This window comes from Sabethes cyaneus, chromosome 2 (assembly GCF_943734655.1).
Source record: "Sabethes cyaneus chromosome 2, idSabCyanKW18_F2, whole genome shotgun sequence".
Lineage (NCBI taxonomy): Eukaryota > Metazoa > Arthropoda > Insecta > Diptera > Culicidae > Sabethes > Sabethes cyaneus.
Genome location: NC_071354.1, coordinates 227,524,544 through 227,550,313, shown reverse-complemented (window position 1 = coordinate 227,550,313; position 25,770 = coordinate 227,524,544). Strand labels below are relative to the sequence as shown.

At 34.4% G+C, this 25,770-nt stretch overlaps 1 protein-coding gene across 7 annotated transcripts in view; it reads left to right on the top strand.

Annotated features, from left to right (window-relative positions):
- LOC128738030 (rap guanine nucleotide exchange factor 4) overlaps positions 1-25,770 on the top strand; it is a 268,496-nt gene that overhangs the window by 116,218 nt on the left and 126,508 nt on the right. For all 7 annotated transcript variants that reach the window (XM_053832845.1, XM_053832842.1, XM_053832843.1 and 4 more), the window contains 2 exons: positions 7,469-7,520; positions 19,574-19,692. In XM_053832845.1, the coding sequence (XP_053688820.1) occupies positions 7,484-7,520; positions 19,574-19,692 (156 nt within the window). In that variant the 5' untranslated portion in view covers positions 7,469-7,483. The remainder of the gene's footprint in view (positions 1-7,468; positions 7,521-19,573; positions 19,693-25,770) is intronic.

Below are 25,770 nucleotides of genomic sequence, written 5' to 3'. Positions count from 1 at the left end.
ATGCTGTTCGTGAAGGACCAAAAGGGGTTGGGTGGATCTATAAGCAATGTCGCTTATATGATTCTACGGGAATATAAGACACTCCTTCCAGCATAGACTTGCGGTTTCTAGATACATAACTTCGCCGTGCAAACTTATCTTGCGTGATGATTTGTGTGCTAGAAGAGCATGTCAAAATCCTCTCCGATATTATATGACTTAGGCTGCTTACCACATCCCTCGTCCAGTCTCCGATTCATTGGATACCCTGATGCTCCTTCCCCTGTACGATAATGATGGTATATGGCAATGTAATAAGATATGAGTTATGTGAATATACATTATATGAAGATATATGGACAAAAATAGAACAATCTCACCAGCAATCCTTCGAATGGAATAGAGATGCATCATTTAAGTTTACATGAGTGCTTCCATTATTAATTTAATTTTTCTTCTGGTATCCATGAGCATTATTTAAACGTTCTTCGACCCGAGTTTTCATTGTACAGTAAGAGGTGCTTGCTCCATGAGCTAAAACGAAACAAATAATTAAAATAACTTTTGTTAAGCTTACCTACTAACAAGGTCGTGTGGCTCAGCCTTCATCCAAACCCGCAGTTTTGAGATCAGGCAGGCGGGAACCACCCATCATCGCACCTCCTAGCTTGGCTATTCAATAGAGCATTACCGGGTAAGGCCACGTGGAGGCGCTAGGTAGGGGCTTGGGATGGCTGGAGTTATGTTGGACGCTTCCTCATTTACCTTCCCCATTTCATACCCGACCCAAATTGACCCAGAAGTAGACCAAAATTAGATTAAAATTGAACCAAAATTGAGTAAAAAATTGACTGAAACAGGACCAAAATTAGATCACAATTGGATTAAAGTTCGACCAAAAATTGGGTCATGAGTAGACAAAAATTATAATAAAATTGAACCAAAATTGGACCAGAATTGGATTTCAAGTGGACCGAAAGTGGATTAGTGTTGGATCAAAATTGGCCCGAAATTGGACCAAATTTGAACCATAATTTAAACTGAAATTTTTTGGCAAATAGTTTCCAAAAGCTTGTATTCCAAACAGATTCTTGCTTAAAATTGTGATGATGGCGCATTCGCTTCGATTAACCTGCATGCTGTCACCAATCTACCAAAACCTTCCAACTGCTGTTGAAGTATACGGGCGCCGGCGATAGAGCTAATCTGACTGAAGATTTTAATATAATCGAAAAAAAAAACAAGCGGGAAACTCTCAGCTTGAAGTTCACATCGCTGAATTATAAAAAGAATGTCACTGGCTCAAGGAATACAAGATTAACCATAACCAGATCCAAATTGTAGCTGATTTTAACCAAAATTGGGCCATACATGTAACCAAATGGAACTAAAATTGGTCCAACATTAGGCCAAAACTGGACCGTGATTGAATTGAAATTAAACCAAAATCTGACTGATATTGGTACAATTTTAATCCCATTTTGGTCCAATTTCGGTCCAACATTAATCCTGTTTTGGTCCCATTTTGTTTTGATTTAGTACAATGTTGATCACTTTCCGGAGCTAATCTGTTGGAAAATTTTCATATCGTCGATGAAAGATGAACGGGGAGCTCTCAGCTTGAAATTCGCATCATTGAAGTGACAAGAAATAAGGTCAATGGTCACAGGTGACTGCCTTGAGGAATCCAAGATGGACCGCAATAAGACTGAAATTGTACCAGAATCGAATCAAAATTGGGCTAAAATTTAACTTAAATTAGGCCAACATAAGACCAAAGTTAGACCCTAATTGAACTGAAAAAGGACCAACATTGGTCTCATTTTAGTTCAATATCGGATTGAAAAACAGTAATGTTCCAATTTTGTCAGCTCCCGATTTTGTCTACCCCCGATCAGCTTTTTATCCCGATTTTGTCAGCCTACAAATTTTGTTTAACTTTTGTGCTTTTAAACCTGATTTTTAAAACTTTTCAGCCTGCTTGAAACTATTCTGTTTCTCTGGGGAGAGTTTTTGAATAAAGTGATGCCTTCTTGCGAGTAATTCGGGGATTTTTATAGTAAAAGTTCCATAGTTCCTAAACAAGCAAAGATAGAGGTAGACTACATTCAGCAATGTTGTGTATTTTTACTATTTGTTCAACTCTGTAAAACAAAAAAAAGTCATACAACAACTACAAAAACAGTTGAAATAGAAAAACTGATTTTAACGATTTTGAATAGGGTTTTTCTATCTTTGCTGCAGAGATAAAAAGTTACTGTTTTTAGCAAAATTTCTTGTAATAATATGCTGTAAAACTTTGAAGAGCACATCAATGTGTTATATTGAAACTGAAGAAAAATAAATTTAAATATAAAACAAATTTTATTGTACTTTTAAGGGGATTATTCAAAAGAACTTTTAATTTTAAGAAACTCTTTCAAAGGTTCCATAAACCTAAAACCAAGTTTTCTCGCTCAAAGCTAATGCGCACCAAAAAAGGTTCTGAACCATCATCATTGAGCTTTCGGTTAACCAATTGAAGGTTAAAATTCATTGTTTTGGAGGAAAACTTCGATATTGCAAGGTCTTAAGTCAGGAATTTTGAAAAAAATTCCGAAAATTTTTTTGACGGATTTTGTCAGTTTCCCCATTTTGTCAGCCCAAAATTCAACATGGGGCTGACAAAATCGGAACATTACTGTAGTACAATAATATATTAAAATAGGATTAAAATTTCACGATAATCGGACTAATATTAGATTGCAATTATACTAAAATTGGACCTCTTTTAAACTAAGAATAGGTCAAAATTGGACCGAAAAAAATCAAATTGAAGAATTGTTAGATCAAAACTGAACCGCAATTAGATCAAATTTGTTTTGAATTTGCTTTAAAGCTGTACCGGTACTGGACTGGGTATAAACGTCCTTTCTAAGACTTGACCCGTTTTTATCGACAGCCTTCACAGCCGACTCTTAGGGTACTTAGGGACAGTTACGAAGCTAGTGCAACAATCCTACTAACTGGTCTTGTTAGACCAGCATCGTACCTCGAAATCAACTGAGCGGTTATAATTGGACCATAATTACATCAAAACTGGACTAAAATTAGAACACTAGTGGACCAAAATTGGGTTAAATTCTACCGCAATTAAGCCGAACTGAACTAAAATCAAATAGCAGTTTGACCAACATTGGACTGTAGTTCAACCGAAAAGGGACCAAATTTAGATCAAAATTGGACTAAAACTAGACCAAATACGCACCAGAAATAGATTACCATTGGATAGTAGATATAAATTGAACCGCAATTAGATTGAAATTCTACCAAAATTGCACCAAAACAGGACCTCAATTGAATTTTAATTAGTTTAAAATTGGACTAAAGTTACACCCCAAATGGACCAAAATTAAACTAAAATTCTGTCGCAATAAGGTCAAAATTGGATTCAAATTGGACCAATATTAGATCGTAGTAGAACTGAAAATCGACTAAACTTTGTCCAAAATTGGACCAAAATCGCACTAAAATTGAGTTAAAATTATAGCAAAATTGAACCAAATTTAGACCCAAACTGAACCATAGTCAAAATACCAAAACTAAACAAAAGTTAAATCATGAATGAACTAAAATTGCACTAGAATCAGACTAAAATTGAACTAATTGTGAAACAAAATTGTACTCAAATAAGAAAAATAAAAGCAAAGCCTAGGTGCTACATTCCGTTATCGAAACATGACCTTCTGTTTTTGTACGACAGACTTCGCAGCCAGCTTTTAGAATACAGGACAATTGCAGGGCCAGTTGCTACGATCCTATTGATTCCAACAGCCTCTCCCAGTCGAGATTTGAACATACGACGACTGGCTTATTAGATCAGCATCATACCTCAAGGCCAACTCAAATAGGAAAAACATTAACCCTTAATTGAAGTTAAGTTCAAACAAGACTGGACCACAGTAGAACCACAAATAGTCCTAAGTTGTACCAAAATTAGACAATTGGCCAGCATATGCAGCATTGGACATATGCAGCATCGAAATTAGACTTAAAATTACAACAAAATGTGACCACTATTGGATTAAATTTAGTAATTTTAATTAGACTAAAATTGTACAAAAATTGAAGCCTCAGTTAAACCACAGTTGAACCGAAATCGGACCAAACATGGACCAAAGTTAGACCAAAATTAGACTTAAAATGGATCTGAATTGCATCAAAGCCGGATCAAATTTAAACCAATATTAGACCTATATCAGACTAAAACTGGACCACTATCCGAACAAAATATGGATTAAAATTATCCGACATTGAACCAAAACAGGACCAGGATTGGACCACAATTAGACAAAAATTACAACAAAAGGAGCTAAAAATTGATTTGAAATACTACAAAAATTATACCAAAACTGGATCAAACCGGTACAAAAATTTTGGACCAAAATTAAACCACAATTGAACCGAGATCGAATCAAATTCGGATCAAATTTAGACCAACATTAAACTCAAAGTAAACCCAAATTGAACCAAAATTGAACTCAAATTGGTCCTCAATCAGACGAAAACTGGATCAAAATCGGACCCAAATCGAATCCAAAATAGATCCAAATTGAACAAAAGCAGGTGAAAAATTAAAACAAAATCGCACAATAATTAGAAGGAAATGGGCTAATATTAGAACAAAATAAAACCAGTATACCAAAATACCGAAACTGAAGAGAAATTAAACCATAATTGGGCCAAATTTGAATTAAAATTGACCTAAAACTGAATTAATATTAACCCGAAATTGTACAAAATTAATCACGATTGGAATCAAGATCACAATTGTTCGAAAGTTGGACCAAAATTATATCGAAATTGGACTAAAAGTAGACCCAAATTGAAAATTACGAATATTAGTAATCAAGGCATAACACGAATTATTATAAGACCAAAATCAGACCGCAATTAGATCAAAATTTCACCATATTGCATGAATGCCACAATGGACCACAATCGGACCATGATTAAACCAAAATTGGACTAAAATCCTAGAATCTAGAATCTGATTAAAATTCTACCACAAATTAACGTAATATCAAGTGAAAGTTGGATCAACATAGGACCGTAATCAGTCCACGTTCCATGCAAGTTTATACCGAAATTAGATCTAACTTGGACCAAAATTAAAAAACCAAAACTAAACAATAGTAAAACCATAATTCGAACAATGTTAAACCAAAATTAGACTAGAGTTGAGCTAATTGTGTATCAAAATTATACTTAAATTCGAAAATTGTTGAACTAGAATTGAAGCACAATTAGTCCATTGTTGAATAAAACCTGTACAACCGGAGCAATATTGGGCCACCATTGTACCAAAATTGGACCAAAGGTAGACTAAAACTAAGCCGAAAAAGACCAACTTAGAAAAATGTTACACCGAAAATGAACCGCAATTAGTTCAAACTTGTACCAAAATTGAACTCAAGCTGGACGAGAATTGGACCACAATTGGACTAAAGTTAGACGAAACCTGTTCCAAAAAAGACTAAAATTTAACCAAATTGAACTCTACCATAATTAGTCTAGAGTCGTACCACAACGGAAGGTCCAAAATTGAAAACAAAATTAAACCGATATCAGACTAAAACTGGACCACAATTGGACACAAATCGTTCCGAAATTAGACCAAAAACATACCTAAATTAACCAAGGCAAGAAAAAAATTAAAACGAACCTGAACCCAGCAAAGAACAAATTAGAGCCAGTATATCAAAACTTCAAAACTCAACAAAAATTAAGCCACAATTGGGCCCAAATTGGACTAAAATTAATCTAAAGAGGAATATTATCCCAGGACCATTAATAACCCAAAATTGGACCGAAGCTGAATCAAGATTTAACTACAATTAGTTCAAAATTAAACAATTGGACCAAAATAAAACCAAAAGTAGACCAAAATTGGTCCGAAAAATACCAAATTGAATCGCTAGATCGAAACTGAATCATATTCAGATCAAAATTGAACCAAAGTCGAATCAGAATTGGACCACATTTGGATTACCATTGGACCGAAATCGTATCAAAACTGCAAAATTAGCAAAAATTACATAATTGGACCAAAATTGAAAATTGAAAATTGAAAATTGAAAATTGAAAATTGAAAATTGAAAATTGAAAATTGAAAATTGAAAATTGAAAATTGAAAATTGAAAATTGAAAATCGAAAATCGAAAATTGAAAATTGAAAATTGAAAATTGAAAATTGAAAATTGAAAATTGAAAATTGAAAATTGAAAATTGAAAATTGAAAATTGAAAATCGAAAATTGAAAATTGAAAATTGAAAATTGAAAATTGAAAATTAAAAATTGAAAATTGAAAATTGAAAATTGAAAATTGAAAATTGAAAATTGAAAATTGAAAATTGAAAATTGAAAATTGAAAATTGAAAATTGAAAATTGAAAATTGAAAATTGAAAATTGAAAATTGAAAATTGAAAATTGAAAATTGAAAATTGAAAATTGAAAATTGAAAATTGAAAATTGAAAATTGAAAATTGAAAATTGAAAATTGAAAATTGAAAATTGAAAATTGAAAATTGAAAATTGAAAATTGAAAATTGAAAATTGAAAATTGAAAATTGAAAATTGAAAATTGAAAATTGAAAATTGAAAATTGAAAATTGAAAATTGAAAATTGAAAATTGAAAATTGAAAATTGAAAATTGAAAATTGAAAATTGAAAATTGAAAATTGAAAATTGAAAATTGAAAATTGAAAATTGAAAATTGAAAATTGAAAATTGAAAATTGAAAATTGAAAATAGAAAATAGAAAATTGAAAATTGAAAATATAACTTCTTTTAGAGAAACGTAAGCAATCCATACTTTACAATCAATACAATACTATCTGAAAAAGCGGTGAAAATCTCCAAAAAAAAGTCGAAAAAACAATCATCACTAAGTCACAAATATATGTTTTATAGCATGTTTAGCAGTGTAGAACCAGTATCAGTATCAAACGTCAATTTAAATATTTAAAAATGTTTGCAGTTCTGATTTCATGCAAAATTAGCTCCTAATTGCAAAAACGATTTACCTCAATAACTAGCTTAATCAATTGGAATCCCTGATTATACTAATTAGGTACCTATTGAATACCTATAAAAATCCCTAATTCCATCCGACAGCCAGTGGGACGCAATGGCCATTACTCTAATTGAGTCATAAATTATGCTGCTCAGCTTTTAAGGCACAATCACAAGCGCCGGTTTTGCTTTAAATTTACATAAATATCGCAAATCCCTACCTGCCAATCCGTATAATGTTCAATTTGTTCATCGAATGTTTTTATTTATCTGTAAGTCGGTGGGTGTGAGTGCGTGTGTATTTGTGTGCGGGATGCACATGACTTTCTCTGTTCGGTCCGTCAATAAAACCTGCTGCGATTGACGTTGTTAATTGAATCCTACCAGGAATTTACTCAATTTCGTATTTTTTCCATTCGCTTTTCAATTGCAGAAAAATAGGGAATTAATGAACGACATCATTTCGAATTGCAAATTAAAAAATGGTAAGTACATGCGACTTGATTTCAATTGAATCTCCATTTGTACATCACACCCTGACCCCATCCAATTGGTAATGAAATATACGGAAAGCGATGGCTTTGTCCGATACACAGAGGGATAACTTTATTATTTGAGTTAAGCTAATTATCGAATCATTTACTGCGCCCCTGTTGGTGTTGTATGAAAAACATATATCGCATTTAATTTCACTGTTATTACATGCGTTTAACTGAGTTGTTCGCATCAATGATCCATTTTCGTTCACTTTTCTTGTAACGTAGGACACTATCAACCCTTTCAGGGCTAAATTCTATGGCCAAATCCTAATTTGTATACAAATGCATTCCAAAAGCAATACTATTGGGTGCCATTGCAAACAGATTAATTCCAACCCAAGCAGCAGGTGTAAAGTTCGCTCCATTGAAACGCGATTTATTACACTACTGACTGCATCCCACTGCTGCGTTGAGTGGGAAAAGTTCGACCAACTGTCCTATAATGCAGTCCGGAACTAGTTAAAACCCTGTGCTGAGTTGTTGCTATACATCCGTGGGTGGGTGGTGGCAGTACCGTCAGACAAGCCAACTATTCCAGTTGCACCGACGACCGCAGCATTAACTCTTCTGTTGTATCAATTCACCCCATGTGTCGCCCCTTTTGTGAGTGTGTGTGTGCTGTTTACAACTTAATCCGGGTTTTCATGAGCGAGGACAACAGAACACTTCCGATTCTACATATCGTAGCAAAATGCTCTGAACTTAGATGTCGGCGGACCGAACTACTCTGAATCAGTTCGGTTTCTATATGTTATTCAGCTAGTATCAATTACATAGCTTTACAGACTGGCTGGCCGGTCACCCACAATGGAACCACTCACTACTGCAGTGCAGTGGCGGTGGGCAGTAGTTGCGGTTCGGAGGAGCAAAGTTGTGGCCTAAGAGGATTTGAACAACGGAATTCAGTGGGCACAACACAGCAGATGCCGGTTTTGGTGGAAAACTTTTAGGCTGATTACATTCACCGGAATGTTAAGAGGAACCATTTGCTTGTAGTGCTCATTACCGACACTCGGACTGTGTTGAGTGTTGTAAAGTGGGTTTGGCATTGTAAACAGATTGGGCTATATATTTAAAGTTTTTGTCACCCCCCCCCCCCCCCCCCCTTGGAAATTGGCTTGGAAAATCGGGAGGCAAAAAATAATTTGTGGGATATGAGTCAAATTTCTTTTTATAAAATCAATTTTCTGAGGGCTCTACAGTCTGAAAAACTCGAAAAATGAGTCTCCGAGTTGAATTTAGGCTTCTAGCACGAAACAGAAAAAGAAATTCGAACAATGAAATTTCCGAAAATGGTCCAAAAAAATTTTCCTTCGTTTTTCTCTTTTTTTTGTATATTTTTGCATAGAAAATAACAACGTGTATATTATAAACAAGAATAGATTCGGTTTTCACGTTTAAACCTTAAATAAAAATTCTTAAACCCCATGTTTTTTTCGCTCGATTAAAAAATTCACTGTTTTTTTTTTCGCCCCCCCCTCTCTTCAGTGGCCGAACACCGGAAGGACAAAAACTTTATAAACTATTTGTAATGGCCTTATTTCCAATCTCTATCTTTTAACTTTTGACTTTCAAATGTAGAATTTTGATTTGACCTCGGGTTTATGTTGGCCTTTAAAGTTTCTTTTTTACCTTTTAATCGTCGAGTTTGAACCCTTTGATTTTAGAGATTTTACTTTTTTGTAAAATTTCCACTTGGCTTTTGACATTTTTTTTTATTCTATATTAGAGAGGTTTTAGCCTGCGGCTGGTTCGCCTCTTTTTGACATTTTAATTCTGGCGTTCCACTTTTCATTTAGAAATTTTGTCATTTGACGTACGACTTTGACTCTTTACATTATACTTTTAACATAAAAATTTTGACTTTTGATTTTAAGCTTTTAATTCTTTACTTTTAATTTTAGAAATTCTTCATTTTACTTTTTATTTAACTTTTTACTTTGAACTTATTATATTCGACTGTTGACTGTTGACTGTTGACTGTTGACTATTGACTGTTGACTGTTGACTGTTGACTGTTGACTGTTGACTGTTGACTGTTGACTGTTGACTGTTGACTGTTGACTGTTGACTGTTGACTGTTGACTGTTGACTGTTGTCTGTTGTCTGTTGACTTTGGACTGTTGACTTTGGACTTTGGACTGTTGACTTTGGACTTTGGACTTTGGACTTTTGATTTTTGACTTTTAACTATTGAATATTGACTATTGACTATTGACTATTGACTATTGGTAGGAATAGGAGTCACAACGACAACTTGTTAAGCGTAGCTACCTATTATCCCCCCCTTCCTTTCCACTCTTTCCCATCCATTCCCAAAAAAATCCTTCTTCATTACTTTCCCTTACCGTCCCTTCATCAATTGTCGAACCATCGTTTCAAAAAATATTTTGACTTTTGACTTTTGACTTTCGACTTTCGACTTTCGACTTTCGACTTTCGACTTTCGACTTTCGACTTTCGACTTTCGACTTTCGACTTTCAACTTTTGACTTTCGACTTTCGACTTTCGACTTTCGACTTTCGACTTTCGACTTTCGACTTTCGACTTTCGACTTTCGACTTTCGACTTTCGAGTTTTGACTTTCGACTTTCGACTTTCGACTTTCCACTTTCGGCTTCCGACTTTCGACTTTCGACTTTTGACTTTCGATTTTCGACTTTTGACTTTTGATTTTTGACTTATGACTTTTGACTTTTGACTTTTGACTTTTGACTTTTGACTTTTGACTTTCGACTTTCGACTTTCGACTTTCGACTTTCGACTTTCGACTTTCGACTTTCGACCTTCGACTTTCGACTTTCGACTTTTGACTTTCGAATTTCGACTTTCGACTTTCGACTTTCGACTTTCGACTTTCGACTTTCGACTTTCGACTTTCGACTTTCGACTTTCGACTTTCAACTTTCAACTTTCAACTTTCGACTTTCGACTTTTGACTTTTGACTTTCGACTTTCGACTTTCGACTTTCGACTTTCGACTTTCGACTTTCGACTTTCGACTTTCGACTTTCGACTTTCGACTTTCGACTTTCGACTTTTGACTTTCGACTTTCGATTTCTGACTTTCGACTTTCGACTTTCGACTTCCGTTTTTCGACTTTCGAATTTCGACTTTCGACTTTCGACATTCGACTTTTGACTTATGACTTATGACTTTGGACTTTGGACTTTGGACTTTGGACTTTCGACTTTCGACTTTCGACTTTCGACTTTCGACTTTCGACTTTCGACTTTCGACTTTTCACTTTCGACTTTCGATTTCTGACTTTCGACTTTCGACTTTCGACTTCCGTTTTTCGACTTTCGAATTTCGACTTTCGACTTTCGACTTTCGACTTTCGACTTTTGACTTTCGACTTTCGATTTCTGACTTTCGACTTTCGACTTTCGACTTCCGTTTTTCGACTTTCGAATTTCGACTTTCGACTTTCGACATTCGACTTTTGACTTATGACTTTGGACTTTGGACTTTGGACTTTGGACTTTGGACTTTGGACTTTGGACTTTGGACTTTGGAATTTGACTGTTGACTTTTGACTTTTGACTTTTGACTTTTGACTTTTGACTTTTGACTTTTTACTTTTTACTTTTTACTTTTTACTTTTTACTTTTTACTTTTTACTTTTTACTTTTTACTTTTTACTTTTTACTTTTTACTGTTTACTTTTTACTTTTTACTTTTTACTTTTTACTTTTTACTTTTTACTTTTTACTTTTGACTTTTGACTTTTGACTTTTTACTTTTTACTTTTTACTTTTTACTTTTTACTTGGTTGGTTGGTATTGATTTTTATTAGAGAGTGGTTTTAAACCTGGAAGTTCATTCGCCACTCTGAATTATAGTTACAATTTGTGTTAAATTTTATCGAATAGGTTTGCCTCTCGAAGGAAGCAAAGAAGTCGTTCCTCGCGTGCCGAATCGTTGGATAGAGTATCCCGAATGGAGTAGCACATTTCGTGTTGGTCTCGAAGATGTTGGTATATAGGGCAGCTTGTTAGGATGTGTTCCATGGTGAGAGGTACGGTACAAACATGGCAGTTTGGCCTGCTGCCGTTAGAGTATAGTTCTTGGTGTGTTAAGAGTGTATGACCAGTGCGGATTCTGGAGAGTACTTGCTGCTCTCTTCTGGATGTACGGTCGTTCCATCTATCAGGCAAGTTCTTAATTTTCCTCAAGAATAGGGTTCTTTCTTTCCCCCAAGCGTATACGAGTTCACTTTGGAACTGATGCCTTATGGAGTTTTTGATATCTGTTCCCGGAACTTTTTCCACTAACATTTTACCTCTTCGACCGGTGGCCGCTAGGCGATCTGCTTCCTCGTTCCCTGATATTCCACAATGTCCGGGGATCCAACAAAACGTGATGCTTCGGTTTCGTATGCCGTCTATCGCTTGAACCCATGGATGTTTTCTAGATCCTTTTTCTAAGGCCGCTAATGCGCTTGCCGAGTCAGTGCAGATGAGAGCGGGAGTGTCGGAGTTCGTCGCTTGTTGTGTGATTGCTGTATGTATGGCTGCTGCTTCCGCAGTGAATACGGAACATTCACTTGGTAGTCTGAAAAACATGCCTTCACTACGACTAGAAATGCCTATGCCTACATCTACGTCATTTTTTGAACCATCGGTGTAGATAATAGTGTGGCGCCTATATTTTCGGTTAATGGTTTCGTTGAATACGGCTAATACTTTATTGGGTGGATCGCCAGCTTTGATGAGTTTTTTTATGGACCAGTCGATTTGGGGTGGTTCGATGTCCCAGCGGCGGTCTAAAACACTGTGTAGTTCGTATATTTGTGGTATTTTTATGGACGAGAATTTGCTTAAAATAGGATGAAGAGCAGCTTCAGTTGGGTCATTGGATCCTATTGTTTTTTCCAGGTAGCTTACAGCGCGATGAATGACTGTGTTGGCGACGGCCATGTCGAAAGGGAGTATTCCTCCTTCTATACAGCTACTAATGGCTGGGGTGCTGGGAAGCAGCCCAGAACAGCATCGTACCATTTTGTTGTAAACTGGTGCTAATGTTTTGATCAAAGTATCATAGCGTCTTGCTGTTAGTTCTGACGCGTATAATAGTTTGCTAGTTATAATACTATCTCCGACTTGCAGTAACGATCTCCGGTTTCCATTATTGTGTCTGCGAGCTATGGTCTTAATGAGTCGACTCCTAGATTTCATATCTGACTTGACCGAAGCGAAATGTGGCAGGAAGGTTAGTTGGCGGTCTATGGTAACTCCGATAATTTTGATTGTTTTATGGTATGGGACCTTGGTTCCATCGACAGTTACTGGTATGTTCCAGGGGTGGTGTCGGTGATGACATACGTGTGTCACTGCACATTTCTCTGTTGCCATTCCAAAACCTGAGTTGTCAGCCCATTTAGCTATTCGTCGAATTCCAGTTTGAATTTTTCTGCGGACTCGCTTAGCGTTGTTCCCGGTGGCCACGAGTACAATATCATCTGCGTACACCAGTATGTATATGTCTGAAGGCAGACTCTTGAATACGTCGTTCATGGCTATAAGAAAAAGTGTGACGGCTAATACTGACCCTTGCGGTACCCCAGTTTCTTCTTGAAATATTTCTGATTCCGTTCCGCCTATAGCAACTTTGAATTTTCGGTCGGTGAGAAAACCTTCGATGAACTGACCGAGCCTTCCATTAAATTCCCAGCTTTTAAGTTGTTTGAGTACTTTGTAGCGCCATACGCGATTGTAGGCCTTTTCTAGGTCGAGAGTCGCGATATCTATATGATGGTTAGCTTCCAGTGCTCTGTCAAGAATATCTCCCAGTGATGTTAGATATGTGCTGCATCCTCGCCCTTTTCTGAAGGCAAATTGTCTTTGATCTAATAGATCCCTTTCTTCCAGGATATTTGTTAGTCTGTTGTTGATCATTTTTTCCATTATTTTGCCCACGCAGCTAGTTAAACTAATTGGTCTGTAACCTGATGGTGTGTTGAGGTCTTTACCTGGCTTTGGAATCGGGATTATTGTGCTGGTTCTCCATGTGTCCGGGTAGGTTCCGTCTTTCCAGCAGTTATTGATGGCTCGCAGCAAGCCTGCTCTTCCTGGGAGCGGGAGATTTTTAATCATAGGATACCCTACCTCATCTGGTCCTGTAGATTTTCCTCGGGCACTTGCGATGGCTCTTAAAAGTTCGATCATGTTGAAGTTGGCGTTATAGTCTGATAGCACTTCGATTGGTTCATTTTCGAAAACAATAATGCTGCCTTCGCGTTTATTTTTGATTTTTTGAAAATGGTCGGTGTATTTGTCTGTGGCAGACAGTCCTTTAAAGTACTCTCCCATTAGATTGGCGATACTGGCTGGTTCGTCTGTAACTGTTCCGTCACTACATTTTATTGAAAGTCCTACGTTGCGTCTTTTGCCCGATAATGCGTTAACTCGTCTCCACATTTCAGAAACGGAGGTACTGGCATCGATTCCATCAAGAAACTCTTCCCAGCTGGATTTTTTTGCCTCTTTTATAATGTAGCGACATTTATTTCGCGCGTCTCGAAACATTTGAGTTCGTTGAGCAGCGAGTGGGTGGTCGGGGGGTGTTTTTTTCATTTTACGTAGGGTTTTTCGTCTGAGTTTAATCGCTTCTTCGACCTTAGGACACCACCAGTGAACTGCTTTCCGCCCTGGTGATCCAGACGTTTTGGGTATACTGGTGTTAGCTGCCGCAATGATGGTCGTAGTTATTTCCTCTATCGTTAGGTTAGAGTGGAAATTGATGTTCTCTTCAATGTGTCTAGCGTATGCTTCCCAATTGGCTTCGTCATATTTCCATTTTTGTTTTCGTGTGGTTCTTGGAGGGGTGTCGTTGTATGTAATAGTGATTGGAAAATGATCACTGCCATGACTATCGTCATTTACTGTCCATTGAACTTTACCTACCAAATCAGTCGAAGCAATTGTAAGATCAATGGCAGATTGGCACGTCCCACGAATGAACGTCTTTGATCCATCATTTAGAACAACACAATCGTTATCTTCTACGATTTCTATTATCCAATTTCCTCGTCTGCTGTTTTTCGTTGATCCCCATTGTGTATGGTGGGCGTTAAAATCACCCATGATTAGAAATGGCTTGTCGAGTTTCGTAATAAAGCTGCTGAATTCTTTTTCCAAGCCGGGTGTATTATGCGGAGGTAAGTATAGGCTAGCAACCGTTAGAGGGATATGCCCATTCAACCTGACTACTTTTTACTTTTTACTTTTTACTTTTTACTTTTTACTTTTTACTTTTTACTTTTTACTTTTTACTTTTTACTGTTTACTTTTTACTTTTTACTTTTTACTTTTTACTTTTTACTTTTTACTTTTTACTTTTTACTTTTTACTTTTTACTTTTTACTTTTTACTTTTTACTTTTTACTTTTTACTTTTTACTTTTTACTTTTTACTTTTTACTTTTTACTTTTTACTGTTTACTTTTTACTTTTTACTTTTTACTTTTTACTTTTTACTTTTTACTTTTTACTTTTTACTTTTTACTTTTTACTTTTTACTTTTTACTTTTTACTTTTTACTTTTTACTTTTTACTTTTTACTTTTTACTTTTTACTTTTTACTTTTTACTTTTTACTTTTTACTTTTTACTTTTTACTTTTTACTTTTTACTTTTTACTTTTTACTTTTTACTTTTTACTTTTTACTTTTTACTTTTTACTTTTTACTTTTTACTGTTTACTTTTTACTTTTTACTTTTTACTTTTTACTTTTTACTTTTTACTTTTTACTTTTTACTTTTTACTTTTTACTTTTTACTTTTTACTTTTTACTTTTTACTTTTTACTTTTTACTTTTTACTTTTTACTTTTTACTTTTTACTTTTTACTTTTTACTTTTTACTTTTTACTTTTTACTTTTTACTGTTTACTTTTTACTTTTTACTTTTTACTTTTTACTGTTTACTTTTTACTTTTTACTTTTTACTTTTTACTTTTTAATTCCACCGCTCGAATTTCCATTTTTGTTTCGTGTTTGAAGCGTTAACTCCACTCGAACACTCATTTTTCGAGTTTTCTAGGCTGTAGAGTCCACAGGTGTTTTGGTTTGTTCTTGAGTTTAGGTGTTGTGCCTGTAATTCAGCAATTGAAAAAAGAACGCTATTGTGAAATATTTTTCACTAAACAATCTCGCATTGACAGAAAAGAAAAAAAGTATTTTAAAAAACTTCCAAGAATTAGAAAGAAAATTTTAAAATTTAAATTGGACTTTGGACTTTGGACTTTGGACTTTGGACTTTGGAATTTGACTTTTGACTTTTGACTTTTGACTTTTGACTTTTGACTTTTGACTTTTGACTTTTGACTTTTGACTTTTGACTTTTGACTTTTGACTTTTGACTTTTGACTTTTGACTTTTGACTTTTGACTTTTGACTTTTGACTTTTGACTTTTGACTTTTGACTTTTGACTTTTGACTTTTGACTTTTGACTTTTGACTTTTGACTTTTGACTTTTGACTTTTGACGTTTGACGTTTGACGTTTGACTTTTTACTTGTTACTTGTTACTTGTTACTTTTTACTTTTTACTTTTTACTTTTTACTTTTTACTTTTTACTTTTTACTTTTTACTTTTTACTTTTTACTTTTTACTTTTTACTTTTTACTTTTTACTTTTTACTTTTTACTTTTTACTTTTTACTTTTTACTTTTTACTTTTTACTTTTTACTTTTTACTTTTTACTTTTTACTTTTTACTTTTTACTTTTTACTTTTTACTTTTTACTTTTTACTTTTTACTTTTTACTTTTTACTTTTTACTTTTTACTTTTTACTTTTTATTGTTTACTTTTTACTTTTTACTTTTTACTTTTTACTTTTTACTTTTTACTTTTTACTTTTTACTTTTTACTTTTTACTTTTTACTTTTTACTTTTTACTTTTTACTTTTTACTTTTTACTTTTTACTTTTTACTTTTTACTTTTTACTTTTTACTTTTTACTTTTTACTGTTTACTTTTTACTTTTTACTTTTTACTTTTTACTTTTTACTTTTTACTTTTTACTTTTTACTTTTTACTTTTTACTTTTTACTTTTTACTTTTTACTTTTTGCTTTTTACTTTTTACTTTTTATTTTTTACTTTTTTCTTTTTACTTTTACTTTTTACTTTTTGCTCTTTACTTTTTACTTTTTACTTGTTTAGGCCATTACAAATATTTTTTAAAGCTTTTGTCCTTCCGGTGTTTTTTGAAGATTTTCAGAAATTCCACCGCTCGAATTTCCATTTTTGTTTCATGTTTGAAGCGTTAACTCCACTCGAACACTCATTTTTCGAGTTTTCTAGGCTGTAGAGTCCACAGGTGTTTTGGTTTGTTCTTGAGTTAAGGTGTTGTGCCTGTAATTCAGCAATTGAAAAAAGAACGCTATTGTGGAATATTTTTCACTAAACAATCTCGCATTGACAGAAAAGAAAAAAAGTATTTTAAAAAACTTCCAAGAATTAGAAAGAAAATTTAAAATTTCAAAATTTACTTATGTTTTTATGCAAGAAAGGGTAGGCCATTGTAGCGCCAATACGTTTGTATAACGTTCCTCTTTACCCAAGCTTTCTACAAACTTAATAAGCGTTGCTTCAATGACCATTGCGTACCTATTATTCTACTCTTTCCCCTTCACACCTTGTCTCCCTTGAGATACTATCAACCTCAAAATGGTATGGTATGGTATGGTATGGTATGGTATGGTATGGTATGGTATGGTATGGTATGGTATGGTATGGTATGGTATGGTATGGTATGGTATGGTATGGTATGGTATGGTATGGTATGGTATGGTATGGTATGGTATGGTATGGTATGGTATGGTATGGTATGGTATGGTATGGTATGGTATGGTATGGTATGGTATGGTATGGTATGGTATGGTATGGTATGGTATGGTATGGTATGGTATGGTATGGTATGGTATGGTATGGTATGGTATGGTATGGTATGGTATGGTATGGTATGGTATGGTATGGTATGGTATGGTATGGTATGGTATGATATGGTATGGTATGGTATGGTATGGTATGGTATGGTATGGTATGGTATGGTATGGTATGGTATGGTATGGTATGGTATGGTATGGTATGGTATGGTATGGTATGGTATGGTATGGTATGGTATGGTATGGTATGGTATGGTATGGTATGGTACACTTGTACATCAGTTATTGTATCGAAAATTCTCATAATGGAAGAAATATAACCGCTTTTCTTCATTGTTCACTTGAATGTGTCAGAAAAACAAAAAACGCAACCCCTTTTACTTATTTGAAACCTCCCCTTGTTACGGACCACTCCCATTTTTGTTAACCCCCCAGTACTGATTCCCTTATGTTAAGGAGTATGTATGCCAAGATTGGTGGAGAATGACCAAGGCGTTCTAGAGTTATGGTGGAACATACACACAAACATACAAACTCACGTTCACTTTTATATAGATAGATTGTGTTCGTCCATAAGTCTGTAAACTATGTCTGCGTTTAAAGTTTTGGAAAGCTCTGAAATCCTTGGCTCAAACCGGTACGATAATACTGAAAAATCACTAATAATAACGCTAGAGCTAGATCGGGCAATGCATGCAATCGGAGGATTTTTAATCCACACTGGATTACTCGGCACTGAAGTTATATTACTGTTCCACCAGGTATTAAAATGTGCAGTTCTAGATAAACTTTTTTTGATATTTCATCCTTTATGCACGAATTCTAATCCAACAGCTATTGTTTTATTCAACATTGAACATACGTTGAAACTGTAAAAATAAAAAAAAACAATGAAAAGCTAAAAAGGACGAAATCAAGCACGGTCTAACTCATGATTAATTCCACCATCCGAAAACGATTCGGCTTTGCAGTGAATGAAACCCAAAAACGGATAACGCGAAAACCGCTGATTTACTAACGGTACAATCAAAATTTTTCATGGAATTAAAACGGATGCACTTCATCATCATACTTACCGACCTTAAAATGGTCGCACACTTAAATATTCATAGCTAATTACGCACTTTATAAAATAATGATGACCAACCATGTGGTGGGAAATTTATGCCTGTTGACGTCCGATCAGAAATTATGTGCTTTCCGTGCAGTTTACTATACATATTCGCCTCTAAATGGATAAACATAAATTTCATAATGGAAAACAATGAAGCGTGTAATTAAGCGACCCGTTGCAATTATGTTGCAGTTGCCAAGTGACCTTTTTGAAGTTTAACCTGAGGTTCGGTAGAACCTAATGTTCGTTTCTCAGTAAGAGAATGATAAAAAAGGCTACTACAAACAGCACTTGCTTTTGCGCAGACTGACGATTATATAGATCAATTGAATTTTTCGTTTTTTTTTTTTCATCTTATCGGGAAAGCCAAATAATTGGTTTCCGCAGTACACAAAAGTGTCAACTGGTTCGGAAATAACTTTATTGATAACTCGCTCTAGGTGATAGACCCGGAATTCGTGTGGCTTGACAAAAAAAAGAGGAATAAATAGTCCACTGTTTGCTTTATAGTTCTGTATAAGCGTGTTATACATACATAGTTAAAAATTTTTCAAACATTTTAATTGAAAAATCCATTCAACGTCAACACTTTGAGCCATTTTTGATTATCGTTGTTGGCAGGAAGCAGTCGGTTTTGCTGTTTCTAACGTCAGAAGACTGTTCATTTGAATCACTAATTAAAATATCTGGCGGTTATAATTGTTATATTTCGGTTATCGATAGGATATATTCACTGCATTTGACAGATTAATTTAATTTGAGTAACCCCCAGTTCGGTCTAAAATATTTAAAGAGCGTCATCATAAATGAACGTTGCTATTTGATTCATTCAGCACAGTTTACTAACGTTAAACCACTTAAATTCACAGAATTAATTCAAACCTCCCTTTCATCTCAGTCGTACATATTTTTGCTAATGACCATGTCACTTGAACTAATTTTTCATTCCCTGTTTTCTCTGTTTTCCATGACCGACCCGTTCGTTTCAAGGTTTCGGCCAGAGCATGCAAACCACCAGCACCGTGCAGTCCGGCATCCATCAGCAGGCATCGCCGACTAAAAAGCAGCTCAGCCCGGACCATCCGAATCCTGCCCTACCAATTACCGAGGTAAGTACACGGTTTGCTCCCGGAATCCAGATTAATCCGCTGCTGCTGATGTTGACAACATCAGGCTGCTGAACGGCTGAAATCATATCCTTTGCCAGAAGTAGGCCATCATCCGCCTGAGTTGCGACAGGCGAGCCCGTGCGCGAGGTTGATGGTTACTTACCCCATTTGGGAACCATCCGAGCGCGAGACCACTCCACTCATCATTCGCATCACCCATGAGTGAAGGGAATCAAGGTCTGGCTGAATGTCATCAAAGGGATTTGCGCCCACCACGGTGCCGTGCACAAACATACAAAGCGAGCCTCCTTTTCAAAGCAGAGCGAGCGACACATGAAACAGCTCAGCGCCCAATGTGCGATGTTGGGCGAGGGAAAAAACCTGGGGCTTTCGGTTAACGTTGTACCTACCTACTATAATGTGATTGGGATGTTATTGATTGGTATTGGGAAATAGCACAGTAGTTAATCTGATTTATTTCGGTTGCACGTATAGTAAAAGGATATGGACATTTCTTTCTCTGATTTTATTTCACAGTGCTGAAATTGAAATTTCGATGATATCATTTTGCATCATTTTGACAATAACTTTGATTAGCATTCCAAAAAACTTAGATCTTACTATGGATTCAAAATAAGCCTGTGTTAATAGCCTAGAATGCCCAGGCTGGGCCCCACTAAGTCCTCATCTTCTTTGTAAAATTTAACGTAAAACTAAAGTTTCTGTAACCTTGAAGTCCGCAGTTTATGCGATAAGTAAATTTATTGCGTAAAAATAGTTCCAGTTTCAAGTCTAATTTCAGGTCCAGTTGTAAATTAAATTTCAAATTCAGTTTTAAGCCCAATCTAAACTCAATCCCAAGCTCTAATTCGATTCTAATTTCACGCTAAATTTCAATACCGGCTATGAGTGTAATTCCAAATACACTTTCAAGGGCAATTTAAATCCAATTTTGATTCCCACAAGTCTACTTTCAACTTTGACTTTAAATCCAACTTCAAGTATAATTTCAAGTTCGACTTCAAGTTCAATTTAAGCCCAATTTTAAGCTAAGCGATGGTGGAAAACTACAAAGAAAAGTGGCAAAATTTTATTCTGTCACATTGAAATTTTTTGAAAAATTGTTTTCCTTATTTGTCAATTTCTAATCTTTTAATGATAAAATTTGAGTTATTTTCTTTTTAAAAACTTGCATTAAAAAAAACAAAAAGAAAAACGGTATATAAAAAAGAAATAAAAAATGTTAGGAAAGATACTAGGAGAGATAAAGAGAATATGAGGCAAAAAAACGAAAAGATTGGACAGAAAAAGATGAAAAACGGAAGAGAACAGAAGAAATATGGAAAGGAATGGAAAGGAAGGAAAAACCATAAACAAAACGAAGTAAATGAAGAAAACTGAACAGAAAAGACGAAAAAAAGGGAAGGGAAAAGGAAAAATACAGGAGGAAGAATATGGAGAAACGATAACAGAAAAAGAGAAAAAGTAAGACGAAAAACGGAAAAAATTGAGAGTTAAAAAACGACGAACAACCCAAGTAACAATTTGAGTTTTATTGCGCTCTTATCAGGTATTTACGTTTAATTTTAGTCGCAAAACCATTATAAGAGTTAATAAACCTTTAATGTTACTTGGGAGAAAATGAATAAAATGAAAAAGAAAAACAAAACGTGACTGAGAATAGGGAAAACACAATAAGAGGAAGAACGGAACAGACGAAAACGAATAAAGACGAAAACTGGCACCGAAAAAAAAGAAAAAAATAAGACTGTAAAAGAGGAAACCCCCGCCTGAAAAGAGAAAAAAAGGCGAAAGACGGAACGGAACGGAGAAGAATATCAAGATTTAGAAGAGAAAAGGAGCAGAAAAAGTGGGAACTGCGGACAGAAACAAGGAAGAACGAGAGAGAGAAAAAGAGGGCAAACGAGACAAGAAGATAAGAGAAACTAAAAGGGAAAAGAAGAATAGTGAGAGATAAAAAAAGAAAGCAGAATAGAGGAAGCAAGGACAACAAGGAAAAGGGGTTGAAAGGAATATAAACGGGAAATTTGAACAGAAAAGAAGAAATGAAAAACTAAAAAACGGACTTAAGGCAAAACTAAAATGGAAGAGCAAAATACGGAAAATGGAAGATAAAAATAGGAAAACCGAAGAAGAAAGGTTAAAAAGCTAGCCAAAATCCGAATAAACGGGACAGAAATGACAGAAAAACGTGACATATCAAAAAGACAGAGACAAAAAACGAGAAAGAAAGCAGGGGAAAAGAGGTAGAAAAAATGGAAACTGGAAACGAATAAAGAGAAAAGAAAAGACGGAAAACGAAAAACAAAACACAATGAAACAGATAAAAAAACACAAGGAAAAAAGACATTTTGAAAAGTTCTAATATGATTTCTCTATTGTGATGGAATTTCAAAATCCTTTACTACTTACTTTTTAACTTGGCTAAAGAGGAACGTTATACAAACTTAATAAGCGTTGCTTCAGTGACCCTCCCTTTACCTAATACTATCGGTATTATCAACACCTTTGTTTTCTGTTTGGGTTTGGTTGATTTTTTTCGGTGAGGAATGAAACAGTTTCAGATTTTCTGCGTTACGCGTTTCAACCTACTATATTTCATTCAGCCATCTTCGGACGCCTATTCAGAGGTAGAATTACAGAAATTTGTTTTCTTCCTTTCTTCTACAATTCCCTCCGTTGATTGTAAAAACAACCGTTATAAAAAATTCTTTGACTGCTTTCAAACGATTCTTTCTACGCGATAATGTTGTACAATGTTGTACATTTTCGGGCTCAGAAATCACAATAGAAAGACGATGAACAGACGACTAAAATAAGAAATAAAGAGAACGAAGATACGGTGAAAGACGACGAGAATACGATGAAACAGTGACAAAACATGATGAACAGATGGAGAAAATACGATAAAAAATTGACTATAAGACGACTAAACACAATAAAAATAGAACAAAATCCGTGACGATGAAAAGAGGGCAAAATGAATATGAAAGAAGTGCAAAAAATACGACAAAGAGATAACAAAAGTCAACGAATACGAAGAAACGAAAACAAATAAATGACAAAAAGACAGCGAAAAGACGTCGTGCAGACAACTATAACATGCGACAGCGAATAGACGATAAAAAGATAACGAAGAGTCGATGAAAAGACCGGGAAAATGATATTAACTAACAGTCATTGACATTTCGTCGAAATTCCCAATTTCAAAAGCAGTTTATGGGCCCAAAAGCGGGGTTCTGTTTATAGAAATGTATTCACTGCATTCTTGTTGCCAATCTGAACACACGAATATATTTTCATTAACAAAATTTTTGTTTCAAACCAAAAAACTGCTTATGAAATTTGCAGAATCGATAACGACTAATTTCACCTTAAATGAAAGACAACTTTTATCGCGATAAAAGAAACGCTCATAAAAAAAGCTTTAGCGATCATCGATGGATAGATGGTGAATAAGTGATGACAAGTAGGCGAAAAGACGAAAAAATGCGATTAAAAGAGGCCGCAAAACGCTAAAGAAATTACAATAGAAAAACATCAAAAAATTACGAAAAAATCCATGCAGAAGAGACGATAAAAAACGGTAAAACACACCAAAGCAGACTACAAATGACAACAAAAAGACGCCATCAAGAGCACTTAAAAAGGGTATAAAAGACGATAGAAATGATAACATCTCTCTGAAAAAAGACAAAAGGACGATGTAAAGATATCAGAAAGCAGATGTTAAAAAGAGTGAAACATTTTAAAGATTCCAAAAAAACGGCAAGATAAAAAAGTGATACTGTGTCACATAACAAAATAAGACGGAACATTAAAGACAAAATACGGAAAAATTAAAGACAAAAGATGGACGAAAAATACAAAGTAAAAAAAAGTAAAAAGCAGTTAAAAGTAAAAAGCAGTTAAAAGTAAAAAGCAGTTAAAAGTAAAAAGCAGTTAAAAGTAACAAGCAGTTAAAAGTAAAAAGCAGTTAAAAATAAAAAGCAGTTAAAAGTAAAAAGCAGTTAAAAGTAAAAAGCAGTTAAAAGTAAAAAGCAGTTAAAAATAAAAAGCAGCTGAAAGAAAAAAGCAGTTGAAAGTAAAAAGCAGTTGAAAGTAAAAAGCAGTTAAAAGTAAAAAGTAGTAAAAAGTAAAGAGTAGTAAAAAATAGTAAAGTAAAGAGTAAAGAGTAAAGAGTAAAGAGTAAAGAGAGAAGAAGCTGAAGCCTGAAGCCTAAAGTTAAAAGTTAAAAGTTAAAAGTTAAAAGTTAAAAGTTAAAAGTTAAAAGTTAAAAGTTAAAAGTTAAAAGTTAAAAGTTAAAAGTTAAAAGTTAAAAGTTAAAAGTTAAAAGTTAAAAGTTAAAAGTTAAAAGTTAAAAGTTAAAAGTTAAAAGTTAAAAGTTAAAAGTTAAAAGTTAAAAGTTAAAAGTTAAAAGTTAAAAGTTAAAAGTTAAAAGTTAAAAGTTAAAAGTTAAAAGTTAAAAGTTAAAAGTTAAAAGTTAAAAGTTAAAAGCTAAAAATTAAAAGTTAAAAGTTAAAAAAAAATTCGAAAGTCGAAAGTTGAAAGTTGAAAGTCGAAAGTCGAAAGTCAAAAGTTGAAAGTTGAAAGTCGAAAGTCGAAAGTCAAAAGTCGAAAGTCGACAGTCGAAAGTCGAAAGTCGAAAGTCGAAAGTCTAAAGTCTAAAGTCTAAAGTCTAAAGTCTAAAGTCTAAAGTCTAAAGTCTAAAGTCGAAAGTCGAAAGTCGAAAGTCGAAAGTCGAAAGTCGAAAGTCGAAAGTCGAAAGTCGAAAATCGAAAGTCGAAAGTCGAAAGTCGAAAGTCGAAAGTCGAAAGTCGAAAGTCGAAAGTCGAAAGTCGAAAGTCGAAAGTCGAAAGTCGAAAGTCGAAAGTCGAAAGTCGAAAGTCGAAAGTCGAAAGTCGAAAGTCGAAAGTCAAAAGTCGAAAGTCGAAAGTCGAAAGTCGAAAGTCGAAAGTCGAAAGTCGAAACTCGAAAGTCGAAAGTCGAAAGTTGAAAGTAAAAAGTAGAAAGTCGACAGTCGAAAGTCGAAAGTCGAAAGTCGAAAGTCGAAAGTCGAAAGTCGAAAGTCGAAAGTCGAAAGTCGAAAGCCGAAAGTCGAAAGTCGAAAGTCGAAAGTTGAAAGTCGAAAGTCGAAAGTCGAAAGTCGAAAGTCGAAAGTCGAAAGTCGAAAGTCGAAAGTCGAAAGTCGAAAGTCGAAAGACGAAAGTCGAAAGTCGAGAGTTGAAAGTCGAAAGTCGAAAGTCGAAAGTCGAAAGTCGAAAGTCGAAAGTCGAGAGTTGAAAGTTGAAAGTTGAAAGTTGAAATTTGAAAGTTGAAAGTTGAGAATTGAAAGTTGAAAGTTGAAATTTGAAAGTTGAAAGTTGAAAGTTGAAAGTTGAAAGTTGAAAGTTGAAAGTTGAAAGTTGAAAGTTGAAAGTTGAAAGTTGAAAGTTGAAAGTTGAAAGTTGAAAGTTGAAAGTTGAAAGTTGAAAGTTGAAAGTTGAAAGTTGAAAGTTGAAAGTTGAAAGTTGAAAGTTGAAAGTTGAAAGTTGAAAGTTGAAAGTTGAAAGTTGAAAGTTGAAAGTTGAAAGTTGAAAGTTGAAAGTTGAAAGTTGAAAGTTGAAAGTTGAAAGTTGCAAATTGAAGGTTGAAAGTTGAAGGTTGAAAGTTGAAAGTTGAAAATTGAAAGTTGAAAGTTGAAAATTGAAAGTTGAAAGTTGAAAGTTGAAAGTTGAAAGTTGAAAGTTGAAAGCTGAAAGTTGAAAGTTGAAAGTTGAAAGTTGAAAGTTGAAAGTTGAAAGTTGAAAGTTGAAAGTTGAAAGTTGAAAGTTGAAAGTTGAAAGTTGAAAGTTGAAAGTTGAAAGTTGAAAGTTGAAAGTTGAAAGTTGAAAGTTGAAAGTTGAAAGTTGAAAGTTGAAAGTTGAAAGTTGAAAGTTGAAAGTTGAAAGTTGAAAGTTGAAAGTTGAAAGTTGAAAGTTGAAAATTGAAAGTTGAAAGTTGAAAGTTGAAAGTTGAAAGTTTAAAGTTTAAAGTTGAAAGTTGAAAGTTGAAAGTTGAAAGTTGAAAGTTGAAAGT